The following is a 12,580-nucleotide window of genomic DNA, read 5'->3' as shown; positions in this document are numbered from 1 at the left end:
GGGGTACAATTCTGTAATACATCATCTGTATATTGTATTGTGTGTTCACCACCCCAGCTATAATTTTCAATATTACTTAGCCCAAGATTTTCTTAAGCCTTGTATTTTCTGATGTAGCAGTGGCTAACAGACTTATGCTTGAAGCTTGAGACTGCAGCTTCCAATAGGCTGTTGCTAGTGAAACTGGGAAAGTAGTATGTTAACAGTGCAATGTGAGATAAAACAGTAAAATATAGTCTTTAAGGTTGTTAGATAAAAAATGAAGGCTAAGAATCTTAACCCATCTATTGGGGGTATAGGCTCTGGTAGTAGATTTTTTATCTGCTCTATATGTTGTAACCACAAAATTACACCTGCTGGATTAATTGTAAGGCCACATACTACTATTATATAAATATTTTTTCTTATAAAGTTCTCTCTCAGAAAAATCTTTAGTGAGGGGTAAAAAGTCTTACAAGGAAGCTGCTTGATAAAGATGTTAACATTTTACTAAGCAAGATACTTGCTTCTCTTCCCAGAAAAGCCAAACAGAAAACATTGAGTGTTACTAACATTTTCTATTTATTCATTAATAAAAAGTGCATAGTACAAGCCCTTTATCCCAATCCAAGTACTCAGTAAAAGATGACAATAAACCCTGGATGGCACAGACATGATTTGTTTGGCATGATTAAACATTTAAAAACAGCAATTAACATTTAGTATAGCGTGTGACTACTTTTCCTTTTAACAAAGTAATCAGACATGGTAACAAATACATAACTTTTTCATTTAGAAATATTATGATGTCAAAACTAAACCTACTATTTGAACAACAAAAATTTAACCCATTAACTGTAAACTCCCATTTCTCCCTCAAGTTGTTGTTTTCTGTCTTAAACCAAGCTGGTCAAATTTTAGCACATATTCATTTAGAGTGACAGACTTTCACTCAGAGTGATAGATTTCCAAGGTTCCTTTGAAAATGCAAGAATTTGGTAATTCCATAAACACTATCACATCACATACCACAAAGACACTAAAATTAACTATGGAAGAGCTGGACTTAATAGTTACTTCAGAAAATCTCCAAGTTGTTTAAAATATGACTTGCTGATCACAGGATAGTGCTTGGATAGATACATAATAAAATCTTTCACTATACACAGTTCCAATGTTAACTTTTTCCATATGGAAGTCAAAAAAACACTCTTTTGCATAAAAGAACATTAAATGACTAAAACAAAATAAATTCTTAATGGCATTTGTGGAATGTTTCAGAGCCCACAGTGATTAAAGTGTGAGGATTTATCTTCCTTTTTTGTCCACATTACTTAAAAATGATTGTAGCCATAGTTCAGGTGAATGTTTACAAGCCAAGTAATGAATAAGAGTGTGCTCAATAAAAAGGCCACGTGTAGAAGCTTAAGAAATTAAGAAGAATATAAATTACCACTTCGGTTAACAGGAATATTTTATATGCAGTTGTACACAATCCTTTTCAGGGCTACAGAGAAACTTTACAAGCTAAAAAAACTATTAAATACTCCACTGAAAACTTTTGTTACCAGTTAAATAGATGATCCACACAGGAAAAGGTTAATCTTCTAGCTGTAATGTCAATTAAATGTATGTGACAGAAATGAGGAACCAGGAATAGAAGTCCAGATTTCCAGGTCTCTTTCTAACACTAGACATTGTTTCCGTCACAGCCATGTCTTCTACCAAAGCCAGATCTCAATTATTTGTGAGCCGTTGATTCAGTGAATGTATCAGGATCTCCGCCAGAGATGGCCCTTATAGCAGTTTAGAGGACAGACTGCAGGATACATGTGCAAGCTTTCAAAGTTCAGGGGGCAAGGGCAGAAATAGGAATGTTTATAGGCATTTAGCTCCATCTTATGCCATTCCTGCTCTTTCTGCTTTAAGTACCTTAAAAGCTACAGAGCTGGGCAGGCTTCCAGTAGGCCACAGCAAGAGGAAAAAACCTTAACTCCAAGGTATTTATTTATCTGGGATTTGACTTACCTGCCTTATAATATCCTAGTTAGCACAAGTAATTAAGAATAGGTTATATTTTTTTCAAGAAGTTGAGCACAAAGCCAAGATGCACAGGAGGAATGCAAGCAGTCAATATGGGATTATATAATGAAATGAAACTCTTACAAGGTTTATGACCCAGAATATAATGATGATAAAGGGGGAAAATATCCTAAGAGCATCACACAACTGTATCAGAGACTCTATTAAACAGTACAATGATATAGAGAAGTTTATTCAATTCGTACAGGTAATTTCTCAGATCGATACAGTGAAAAGCTAGACAGGTCTAGGGGGGAAAATCCTTATACTGATAGAAAAATATCTTCTAGCCCTCATAAATCATCTGCAATTGCTTGCCAGGAAAAAAATCTATACCACACAGGTTATGTAGACTTTTAAAAATGCCATTTGTATTCATTTTCTTTCAAACTGACCAAAACGATGCAACATTTTACTTTCTATACAGTTCAAAGTTTCACCTATATTAATGCTCCTCCCCACCCCAATCCACCCTGTTACCAAACAAGAATGAAATATATAGGGTAAGAAAAAGATCCTTGATTGTTTCTCATTTCCCTCCTTTTGGGGTAAATCAAGAATTCATTAAATATTTTTTAAAGTCAGAAGAATAACAATACTCCAATACTTTTCTTCAAAGAAAAAATAGAGTAAATAAGTAAATAGCATTCAAATGTCAGTAAGCAAACAGACCCCCAATACAGCTAGCCTTAAGAGTTTCATTTAACAGGGAAGTACTTAGACAGGAAGTAAGCTTTCTCAGAGGCACCCATTTTAAAAATAAATTACTGATTAAATTATTACTGTATAGATTATACCTGGCAAAGGCAAAAAGAATGAACTATTTTCCTCCTTTCGTGAATCTTATAAAGCTATTTAGTATACAGTGGCTTCAAATGTCATATAATGGACTGTAAGTCATCCACCATATTTAAATCATTTTTATTTAAAGTTTTCTTAATATTAGACATTTTATGGGAATAAAAACCTTAGTAAACTATTGTTTCACTTCTCCTTTTCTAGTCACATAAGCCACTTGCAGTGGATGATACAGATTCAGGTGTAACTTGTAAAATATTCCAAAGGCTGCCACAGTCCTAGAACTGCCACCTACAAATAAACTACCAAGGTAAGTAGAAACAGTCTGGTTCTAATTTTCTTTCATACAATCTCAGACAACCCTAAATAACTTTATAAATACCTTATGGAAAAATCAACTTCAAAGCCTATCAAAACTATTTAAAATATTTAAATGCAGAGATCACAAATTCCTTCAATCAGGCCAGAAATTATCACCAAAATTGTGCTCACCATTACAAATAAAATAAGTGGAATGTTTGAATTTAGGATAACCAAAATAACCCATGTAACTTTTAAAAATAGAATCATTAACTCAAATATACTGTGAATAGGAATGGTAATAACACAGGAAGCAAAAAAATAAGCTTGCAAGTCAAAATTCTAGAAGCTCATGGAAACGGTACCATCCTATATTGCAGATGCAAGAGGAAGAACAGTTCTAATGGGGTTAAGAGTACTCTGGTCATCTTCGTTCATTTGGTCGTGCAAGGTGTTAATTAACTATTTTCACTTCCCATATCACAAAATTAGTCCACAGGAGGGGCTGGTGGATCTTGTCCCTGTATTAGAAAGAAATTATGGAGTTGAATTCTTAAATGCCAATGCAACCAATCTAACACATAGAGTAAGAACTGAGTAGCAATACCCCCACCCTCCTGTCCTAAATCATATCCTTATTTGAACTTTTCATGTTTTTTTCATAAGGGAATACTAGATTAACATGGATTCACCAGTGTTTGTCTCATTCTTCCCTATAGTATGGAAGAAAGGAAAATTGTGTAACAGTGATAGGTTTTGGATGAAACAGCTCTCCCTAACAGCTCCAGAGGTGATATTTAAACCAGTAAAGGTAGTCTCATCCCTCTTGCTAAGGTGATGAATTGGGGACAGTACGAAGTGAGGCTGGAGACTTGTTTCTCACTATAGGATGCCATTGGCAGCCACCTAATGACTACAAAGGGAGCCCATATTGGAATGAAGCTGACGGTGTGGTGAAAGAAACTGTGTCCTTAATGACACTCTTAAACTTTCTAAACAATGACCCTACCTCCGGATTTTCTCATGTGTAAACCAATAAAGCACTTATTTAAACCAGGTTGAGTTGATTTTTGTCACTTGCAATAGAAAGCATCTCAACTGTAAAGGAAAGATCGGCACTTGAGGAATCTTCAGGAAGATTCCATTAATTGACTCTGACATGGTGTATGAGGCCCTGGTAGAGGGTGATCAATTTTTCTATTTGGAATTAGTGAGTATGTTTTCTTGCTTGTTCTTAGGGCAGTAGAGCCACTATTCCTAATAATGCAATAAGGTTCAGGGGATTGTAATCTTGCATTTCTGTCACTTTTAATGGCTTCTAAATTAGCTTATTAAGTTGGATTTTTTTAGCTCTAAACCATGAGGAGATGGCTCTTTGATAGGAAATAAGACTGTATAGAGAAAGTAAGAAGAAGGGCTAAGAAGAAAGCACTTTATCAAGACAATATACAAGCTGTTTAATGGATAATCCCTTCTCCAAGAAAAAAACAAAAAGCCCTGGCTCAGTGGCCTGTGCACTGGCCTGTGAACCAAAGGGTTGCGGTTTGAATCCCAGTCAGGGCACATGCCTGGCTGCATGCCAGGTCCCCAGCTGGGGGCACACGAGGCGCAACCAACTGATGTTTCTGTAGCACATCGATGTTTCCCTCCCTCTCTTTCTCTCTCTTCCCTCCCTTCTGAAATTAAAATAAAATCTTAATAAATAAATAAATAAGACTTAAGGCCTTTTAATATACTGCTAATGAAGTCATCTTTCTTAAGGTAAGCATGCTGCATATCTAAGTTCTAAGAACCAAAGCACAGACAAATTAACATTGCACATTTGCTTCCTCTTACATAAATTAGTTTAACTGAACTTCTTTCTCATATTAACAACACAAGATTGAGGAAAAGCAATTTTAAGAATTCCACATGGTGAAGGGTGAAGAAGGGAATTAGTGGGATAATTTGGTGTTCAACAAATGAATCCACAGAAATACTTTTTTTTTTTAAAGGAAGTCTTTTTTTCTAAGTTTTTTAAATTTATTTTTAGAGAGGGGAAGGGAGGGAGAAAGAGGGAGAGAAACATCAATGTGTGGTTGCCTCTCACATGGACCTCACTGGGGACCTGGCCCACAACCCAGGTATGTGACCTGACTAGGAATCGAACCAGCGACCCTTTGGTTCACAGCCCACGCTCAATCCACTGAGCTACACCAACCAGGGCAATAGAAATACTTTTAAAGAGACAATACCCAAATGAAATTTTAAAAATTAAACACATATACACACGTACATATTACATACATATATATGCTGGTTCTGAAAATGATTAAAAGGAATCCTTTAATGGAGGTTCTAGTAAAGATAGTACCAAAAACTCCATGTTGAATCACTTCATGGTTTTCATTTAGAAGATGCTACAAATGGTTGTAATGATGATTATCAAAATTTATCAAAATGGGTGATTTCTACCTCTGCTTTTGCCACCTCAGTCGATCTACAGTGATGGCAGAACTGGGAAAATTAGTTTGAGAGAAATTGATAGGAAAACAGGATTTAGCCAGATAGGCTCAGTGTCTCTACTATATTGAATAGCTAGGACCAAGGGGAGAAAATGAAGTGCAAGTAAAAACATGTGACCTATAGCTAGTAAGAGAATTTAGGGAGCTGGAAGCATGAGAGGCAAGGGATCAACTGAGAAGTAGATAGAACTGGGGAATAAGGGCCAAGATTTGAGAAACACTGCTGTAAATTATGAACTGGATCATTTTTTATGTTTCATGTCAGTAAAGATTGGAATTCATTTTGAAATTATTTTGGGGCTACTATGTTTATCTCTATCTCTATGTAAAAGCCACAAACTAAGCCATTTGGGGTTGCAGAATTTACTAGGATGACAAGACAAAGAAAGAACTCACTCCATGAATTAAATCTTCCTTTTTCTAATTCAGATTATTTCTGTCAAAACAGACTCCTCCCCCTTCCCAGCCACCCCCCCCCCCATGGGTTTCTAATCCACAGCACTTACATTATGAGGACTGGTTGGCTTTCCAGTTAGATTGGATCCTCTCAGATTAGGAGGTCTCAGTAGAAACAAGATGACTGCAACAACCATCCAGGCCATCAAGATCATGGTAATACTTATGCCATTATCACCAGAGGGTCCTGGTACTAAAGGCAAAAACAAATGTATTTGCGACAAAAACTGTAGCATGATTTTCATGTTAGATAAATGTAAAAAAAAGTTTAAATTTCAACTTTAAAAACTATTAAAGTAAAAAAGTTGTATTACTAATTTAGAGATGTGCAGTTATGAAGTACTACATTTTCAATTTCCCTTTCCTCCTGTGAGAAAATCTAAATAGCAAATGGTATAAAATGGTCAAAAGCCAAAGCCTATTAAATGAAGATTTTAATAGTGTAGTTCTTAATATTTTGGGGTAACAGAATCCTTTGAGAATTTGGTAAAAATTAAGGGGACTCTTCACCATGGACCCACAAAGCCACCAATCCAGAAATACTGAGGTCTATAGAACCCCGGTTAAAATTACCTGCTATACAGAAAAACACTCTCCTTTGAGGAGGAAGAGGGAATCCTGCCATTTAATTATAGAAACAGCAAGAAAAAATAAAAGCCTAAGAAAAAAAGAACATCTGAGTTGTACAATATACAGATAAAGATCCCTTTAATAATATTCTCAAACAAGGAGATATTAATTTGGCCATCTTTTTTGCAAAAAGAAGTTGGATTCAGATCTAGATATTTTAAAGTCTATGCATCTATTAAGAGAAGTCAGGTGTGTGTAGGTAGGTATCAGTTTTTCCCTGCTCTTCCAGGCAGCCATATCTTATTTAATTCAGAATAACAAGTACCTAGCACAGGGCCTACCCCCATGGTATGAGCTTAAAAAACTAATAAATGAAACAGATTTTTTAAACTGAACTATATTAGAAAACTCAATTGTCAGAAATGAAAATTACAGAGGATTGAATTTCTAAGTATAGTATCTTTAGTTGGTTATTAAAATAGGCTGTCAAGTCCTGGCTGGTGTGGCTCAGTGGACTGATTGAGTGCCAGCCTGCGAACCAAAGGGTCACTAGTTCGATTCCCAGTCAGGGCACATGCCTTGGTTTCGGGCCAAGTCCCCAGTAGGGGGTGCTCGAGAGGCAACATCAAGCAGTTCAACATTCACATCATACAGGTACCAGAAAGAGAAGAGAAAGGGTAAAAAATTGGAAATCTATTTGAAAGAATGATGAAAACTTCCCTAATTTGGTGAATAAAATAGACATGCAAGTCCAGGAAGCACAGAGTCCCAAACACGATGGATGCAAAGAGGCCCACTCCAAAACACATCATAATAAAATGCCAAAGGTTAAAGATAAAGAGAGACTTAGAAGCAAGAGAAAAGTAGTTAGTTACTGGAAGGTTGCCAGATGTGAGGGGGAGGGGGAGAACTGGTGAAGAGGTGAGGGAATTAAGTACAAATAGGTAGTTACAGAATAGCCATGGGGATGTAAAGTATAGTACAGCAAATGGAGTAGCCAAAGAACCTACGTATGACCCATGGACATGAACAATGGGGCAGGGGGTGGATTGCCTGAGGTATTCAGGGCTGCTGGGTGGAGGAGGGCAAAGAGGGAAAAATCAGGACAATTGTAATAGCATCATCAATAAAATATAATAAAAGAAAAACATGTCATACATGACTATTTAGTCTGGGGCACTGACCTCTTTTCTCTTAGACTGTCGAATTAAAAAATAACAGCCAAAATAACAACAGCTGTTCTGTGTAAATAAATCAAAATTCTGCCTAATTTTTTTTGTCAGATCAGCAAAAAATACATTTTTTGGTGTGCCGAAGATTTTTAGTCATCCATTTATGTGTGCCATGAGATGAAAAGGTTGGAAATCAATGGTGTACAGTAATTACATTATCCTCAGTACACCTACCCATTTGCAAGCTGATGTACTTAAAAGGACATTAGTGATAGAGCTGGTTCCCATACAATTCTATCTAAAAGGCAGTCTTTCAGAAGAGTGAGCACAATTGTTCTATACTATTCTAGAGAGCAAAACTGTGGGTATACATCACAGTGAAGTGGAATTTAGCTCAAAATAAAGAATCATGCAACTAGGTCTGTTAACAGATTGCAGCTAGATTCTGCTACTACATGAAGTAATGAGCTCCCTGTTCAATTAAATCATCTCAAATATGCAACACACTATGGCAAGCACAATGGGTACTGTGATGTTGTGATATAAGAAGTATACATATCTGGTTTTCATTCTGGTTCCTGGAACAAAGCTCCAAAACCCTTGGAATTCTCTGAGTGATAGGGTCTTTTGTTATTCATAATAAACCTCTTTCAACCATACCTGAGTTTATTCTAATTAGGTGAGTCTTGGTGGGCCCCACAGAGCTTCAAAATGGGGGCTGGCTGCCAGAGTATGACCATGTGATTAGAGGGCTGGAACTTTCAGCTCCACTCCCTGACTTCCAGGGACAGGAGAGGGGCTGGAGATCAAGTTAATCACCAATGGCCAATGATTTAATCATCTATGCCTACATAATAAATGGAACCTCCAAAAAATCTCTAAATCTCTGGGGGTTCAAAGAGTTTCCTGGCTGGTGAACACATCAATGTGCTAGGAGAATGACACATCAAAAGAAGACAGAGGAGCTCTACTCCTCTTCCCACTACCTCGCCCTCTGCATGGCTGCTCCTGAATTGTATCCTTTGTAATAAACTAGTGAGAGTAAGTTAATTATCTTCCCCTGTTCTGTGAGCCATTTTACCAAATTACTGAACCAGAGGAGGGGGTCATGGGAACCCCTGATTAATATTTATGAAAACAGCATGAAATCACTAGAGAAAATTTAGAATATATAGAAAAGTGATGCTATTACCCAGAGGAAACAACTGCTTAAACCATTAAAAACTATGGCTCTCAGAAAGCATTTCCAACAAATGTTATAAGAACTGCTGGGAAAAACTGGCCAATATTGTTGACAGAATGCAGCCAGGAGGCCCCCAAATAGGAATTTGTAATTGGGTCCAGGAAATATTTAAAAAATATATATATATATAGGATGTCCTCACCCCCACAAGTCTGAACTGGGGGAAGGAACACATGGAGCAGGGCCATTGAGAGTTGTTCTGCATAGCAAGTTTTGTAACTAACCTCAGACATGTCATTTAACATATCTATAACTTTTCACTGGTTTCATGGATATGTTAAAATAGCTGTGGCCATGCTTTGAGCTAGGGACATGGGAGTGACTTCCACCCAGGAAGTAACTGGGACGCAACTCCCCCTGATTACAGTGCCTGCGTGAGGGCTTGGAGCCCACGGGGTCACGCCTGTCCAGACTTACTATGGCAGCCCAGAAAGCTGGAAAAATATGGGAATGCTGGCAGGAGTAGCCAATTGCAGGAAGAGTCGGAAATGGGATTGCAGGGGAAGATTGGCACTAGTATTTAAACCCATGCACAGCAGCCATTCGAGGTTGGGACCACGTGACTTTGGCAAGAGAAAGAACGGACCATGTGGCTTTGGCAAGAAAGGGGGGACCACACAGTTTTGGTGAGACTCAGAACCAGGCAGCTTTGGGTGTTCCCTTTGCCATGCAGCTTAGGAATCTGGGAAGCAAGATGTAGCAGCAATACAGAGCTCTCTCTTAGCAGTTTGGAAGAATGCAGGAGAGATGTTGCAGGAAGGAAAGGGGTGAAAGGACTCTTGCTGGTGGGCCATGAGAAGGTGCCACGTGGGTTTAGATTAAGAACTGGAGATCGTGACAGTGACACAGCTGACAATGCTGGGAACCGAGGGAGGCCTGCCAGCCCAGCACGGATTACTGGGAAGAACGAGGGGCTACCTGAGCCACAGACTTCTATTTCTTTTCCCAAGATATGATACCCCTGACTGGGAAAAGGGGGGAAGGAAGGACTGTGTGTGTTTCTGGGTGTTTTAAGGGACATTGGGATCTTAATTAACATATTAAGTCATTACTCTTAAGTCTATATAACTTTTGAATAAATAATTCCTCTCCTTTTCACCAATCTCTGACATTGAGAGCTATAAATTCCCCGGTGGTGGGCAAGGTGAACCTAGTACAGGGGGACCCCAAGAGAAGGGGGGTGTCCACTTGGTAATAGTATATCGTTCATCCCCCCCATCCCCCAAGTCTGTTCTGTAACAATATGACTAAATTAATATCCAAGGTCTAAAGTTCACCTTTATATTTAAATAAGGAAGTGAAATTTCACTCAGAAATCAAGAGCATATCCGTTTACAGGTGGAGCTGGATCAAGGGTCACAAGTATCACAATATAATAAACACTAGTTTTCCTGTAAGTTCAGTAAGACTATTTTCAAGTACATGAACAAGTTTTAGCTTTAGCTGCTGACTCAAAAAATTGAGTTGCTTGTCAGAGGACACATTACAGATTAATAAATGCTACTGAATAAGCAACATAAAGGACCGTGAAGTGGGAGAACCACCATCCATCATCCTAACAGCTTAACACAACACCTGCACAGTGCCATCACCTTCTTGTCCAGAGTCATAAAATTATCAGTAATTATCCTGTTGTACCAATGGACTATGTTTCAACAAAATTCCTACTTTGGACAAGGCACTGTACCAGCTCCCATTTCTCTGTTATATTTACAGAATTTTATTGGACACCCAGTTCACACTGCAATAACAATTAATAATGCAGTAACAAGCCCTTTTATAATGGTCCCTTACTGTGATTTTAGTTTCATATATATAATAAAGTAGAGCTCAGCTTCAGAGATTTTAAATATAAACCACCTAGCCTGTAAATAGATGCAATTTAGCATTATGTCAAAAGCCCTAAAATGTACATACAAAGGATGTTTAAGTATTGCTTATATGAGCAAAAAATGTATCAACCACCTAAGAGTCCAACAAAAGGGAATCGTTTAAACACTGGTGCATCCCCATAATGGATATTATGTAGTCAGTAAATATTTTTAAGATAAATATACACTGACATATTCATCATGCTGTAGTGAAAAACAAAACACACAAAACAATCCAATCTGTGTAAGTGTCTATGAAATCTGATTGTGCCAGCTCCACTGTAATACCCTGTGAATGTCACACTTCCATTCTTTAACAGTTTAGTTACGGCACAAGACTGGAATGGCTTAAATGTTACTTAGTTCCCCCAAGTATCCCTCAAGTTATTTCTGTCCTGAAAAAAGGTGCCTGACATAGTGGCCACCAAGTCTTCCTGCTCTGATTCTCACTTTACTACCACCACTGAGCGCAAAGCCACACACAGAGAAACCTCCCTGTTGCCCATTCTTGAGAATGCTAATGTCAGAGCTAAAGGAATGACTCCACGGGTTCCCAGAGCTTCCAAACCTTGGGAAAGAATGCCCTCTTCCTTTACTCAGTAGTTCTCAGAGCTACCAATGGATGAAAACAGATGCCAAGGAAAGAGCAAGGGTTTGTGCTAGCAGCCTCAACGTTCCAGTTCAATCGGCCACAAGGGCCATCACACGCATATTTGCCAAGAAAAAGGTCTGGATGTGTTTATACCAAGTTAGTCAACAGTGGTTATCTTATAGTATTCTGCAAGTTTTTCCTTTTTTCTCTCTCTCTAGTTTTTATAATTATCTTCAATGAACAGTTTGTTTCTGAAGCAGGAAAAAAAAATTTTTTTTCAGTTAATAATTAAGTATCTAAGTAGGAAATACATCACTGAGGACCATTTCCTTAAATGGCAACCTGTAAGAATAATTTCTGGGAAATATTCACAGTTATCTGGCCTCTAATTCTTTTTTTTTTTAAGATTTTAAATTTATTGTTAGAGAGAAGGGCAGGGAAGGAGAGAGAGGAAAAGAAACATTGATGTGCCAGAGAAACAATGCACGCCCCCAACCAGGGACCTGGCCAGCAACCCAGACATGTGCCCTAACTGGGTCTCAAACCAGCGACCTTTTGGTTTGCAGTATAACGCCCAACCCACTGAGCTACACCAGTCAGGGCTAGCCTCTAATTCTGCCCTCAATGCCGAGCCTCCTCCTGTCCCATCGTTACTTACATTCCTGAAGACATTCTGTGTCTGTGCAGTAGGACTGGGACTGCCTCAACTACAATGAATAAGAAGAAAGGAAAGTTAGTCATTGGACTCAACCAAAAATGGATACTATTCATTAGAAAGATCATGTTTTGTTTTTTAATGAATGCTACCACAGTGTATATCATACCTTCAAAATCAGATACAAACACAGAAAACATTGAGGGGCTGTTTATTTTGGGGGGATTTTTCCTACTTACAATAACTTTCAAATATACTGTGATCTACTGCAATTCACCTATTTAAATTAATGAATTTTTGTTTTAATTACCTGTGACAGGAACTCCTGCTCCCACGTTATTAGCCTTCCCAAAAGAAA

The 12,580-nt window shown here is 37.9% G+C and overlaps 1 protein-coding gene across 4 annotated transcripts in view; it reads right to left on the bottom strand.

Annotated features, from left to right (window-relative positions):
* Window positions 1-537: 537 nt before the first annotated feature.
* Window positions 538-12,580, bottom strand: part of SMIM14 (small integral membrane protein 14) — a 48,122-nt gene continuing 36,079 nt past the window's right edge. For all 4 annotated transcript variants that reach the window (XM_024573832.4, XM_045182658.2, XM_024573833.4 and 1 more), the window contains 3 exons: window positions 12,226-12,274; window positions 6,170-6,312; window positions 538-3,680 (listed from right to left, as the gene is read on the bottom strand). In XM_024573832.4, coding sequence (XP_024429600.2) covers window positions 3,648-3,680; window positions 6,170-6,312; window positions 12,226-12,274 — 225 coding nt within the window. In that variant the 3' untranslated portion in view covers window positions 538-3,647. The remainder of the gene's footprint in view (window positions 3,681-6,169; window positions 6,313-12,225; window positions 12,275-12,580) is intronic.

This window comes from Desmodus rotundus, chromosome 4 (genome assembly GCF_022682495.2).
Source record: "Desmodus rotundus isolate HL8 chromosome 4, HLdesRot8A.1, whole genome shotgun sequence".
Classification (NCBI taxonomy): Eukaryota; Metazoa; Chordata; class Mammalia; order Chiroptera; family Phyllostomidae; genus Desmodus; species Desmodus rotundus.
The sequence above is the reverse complement of the archived record's forward strand: the minus strand, read 5'-3'. Positions and strand labels throughout refer to the sequence as shown.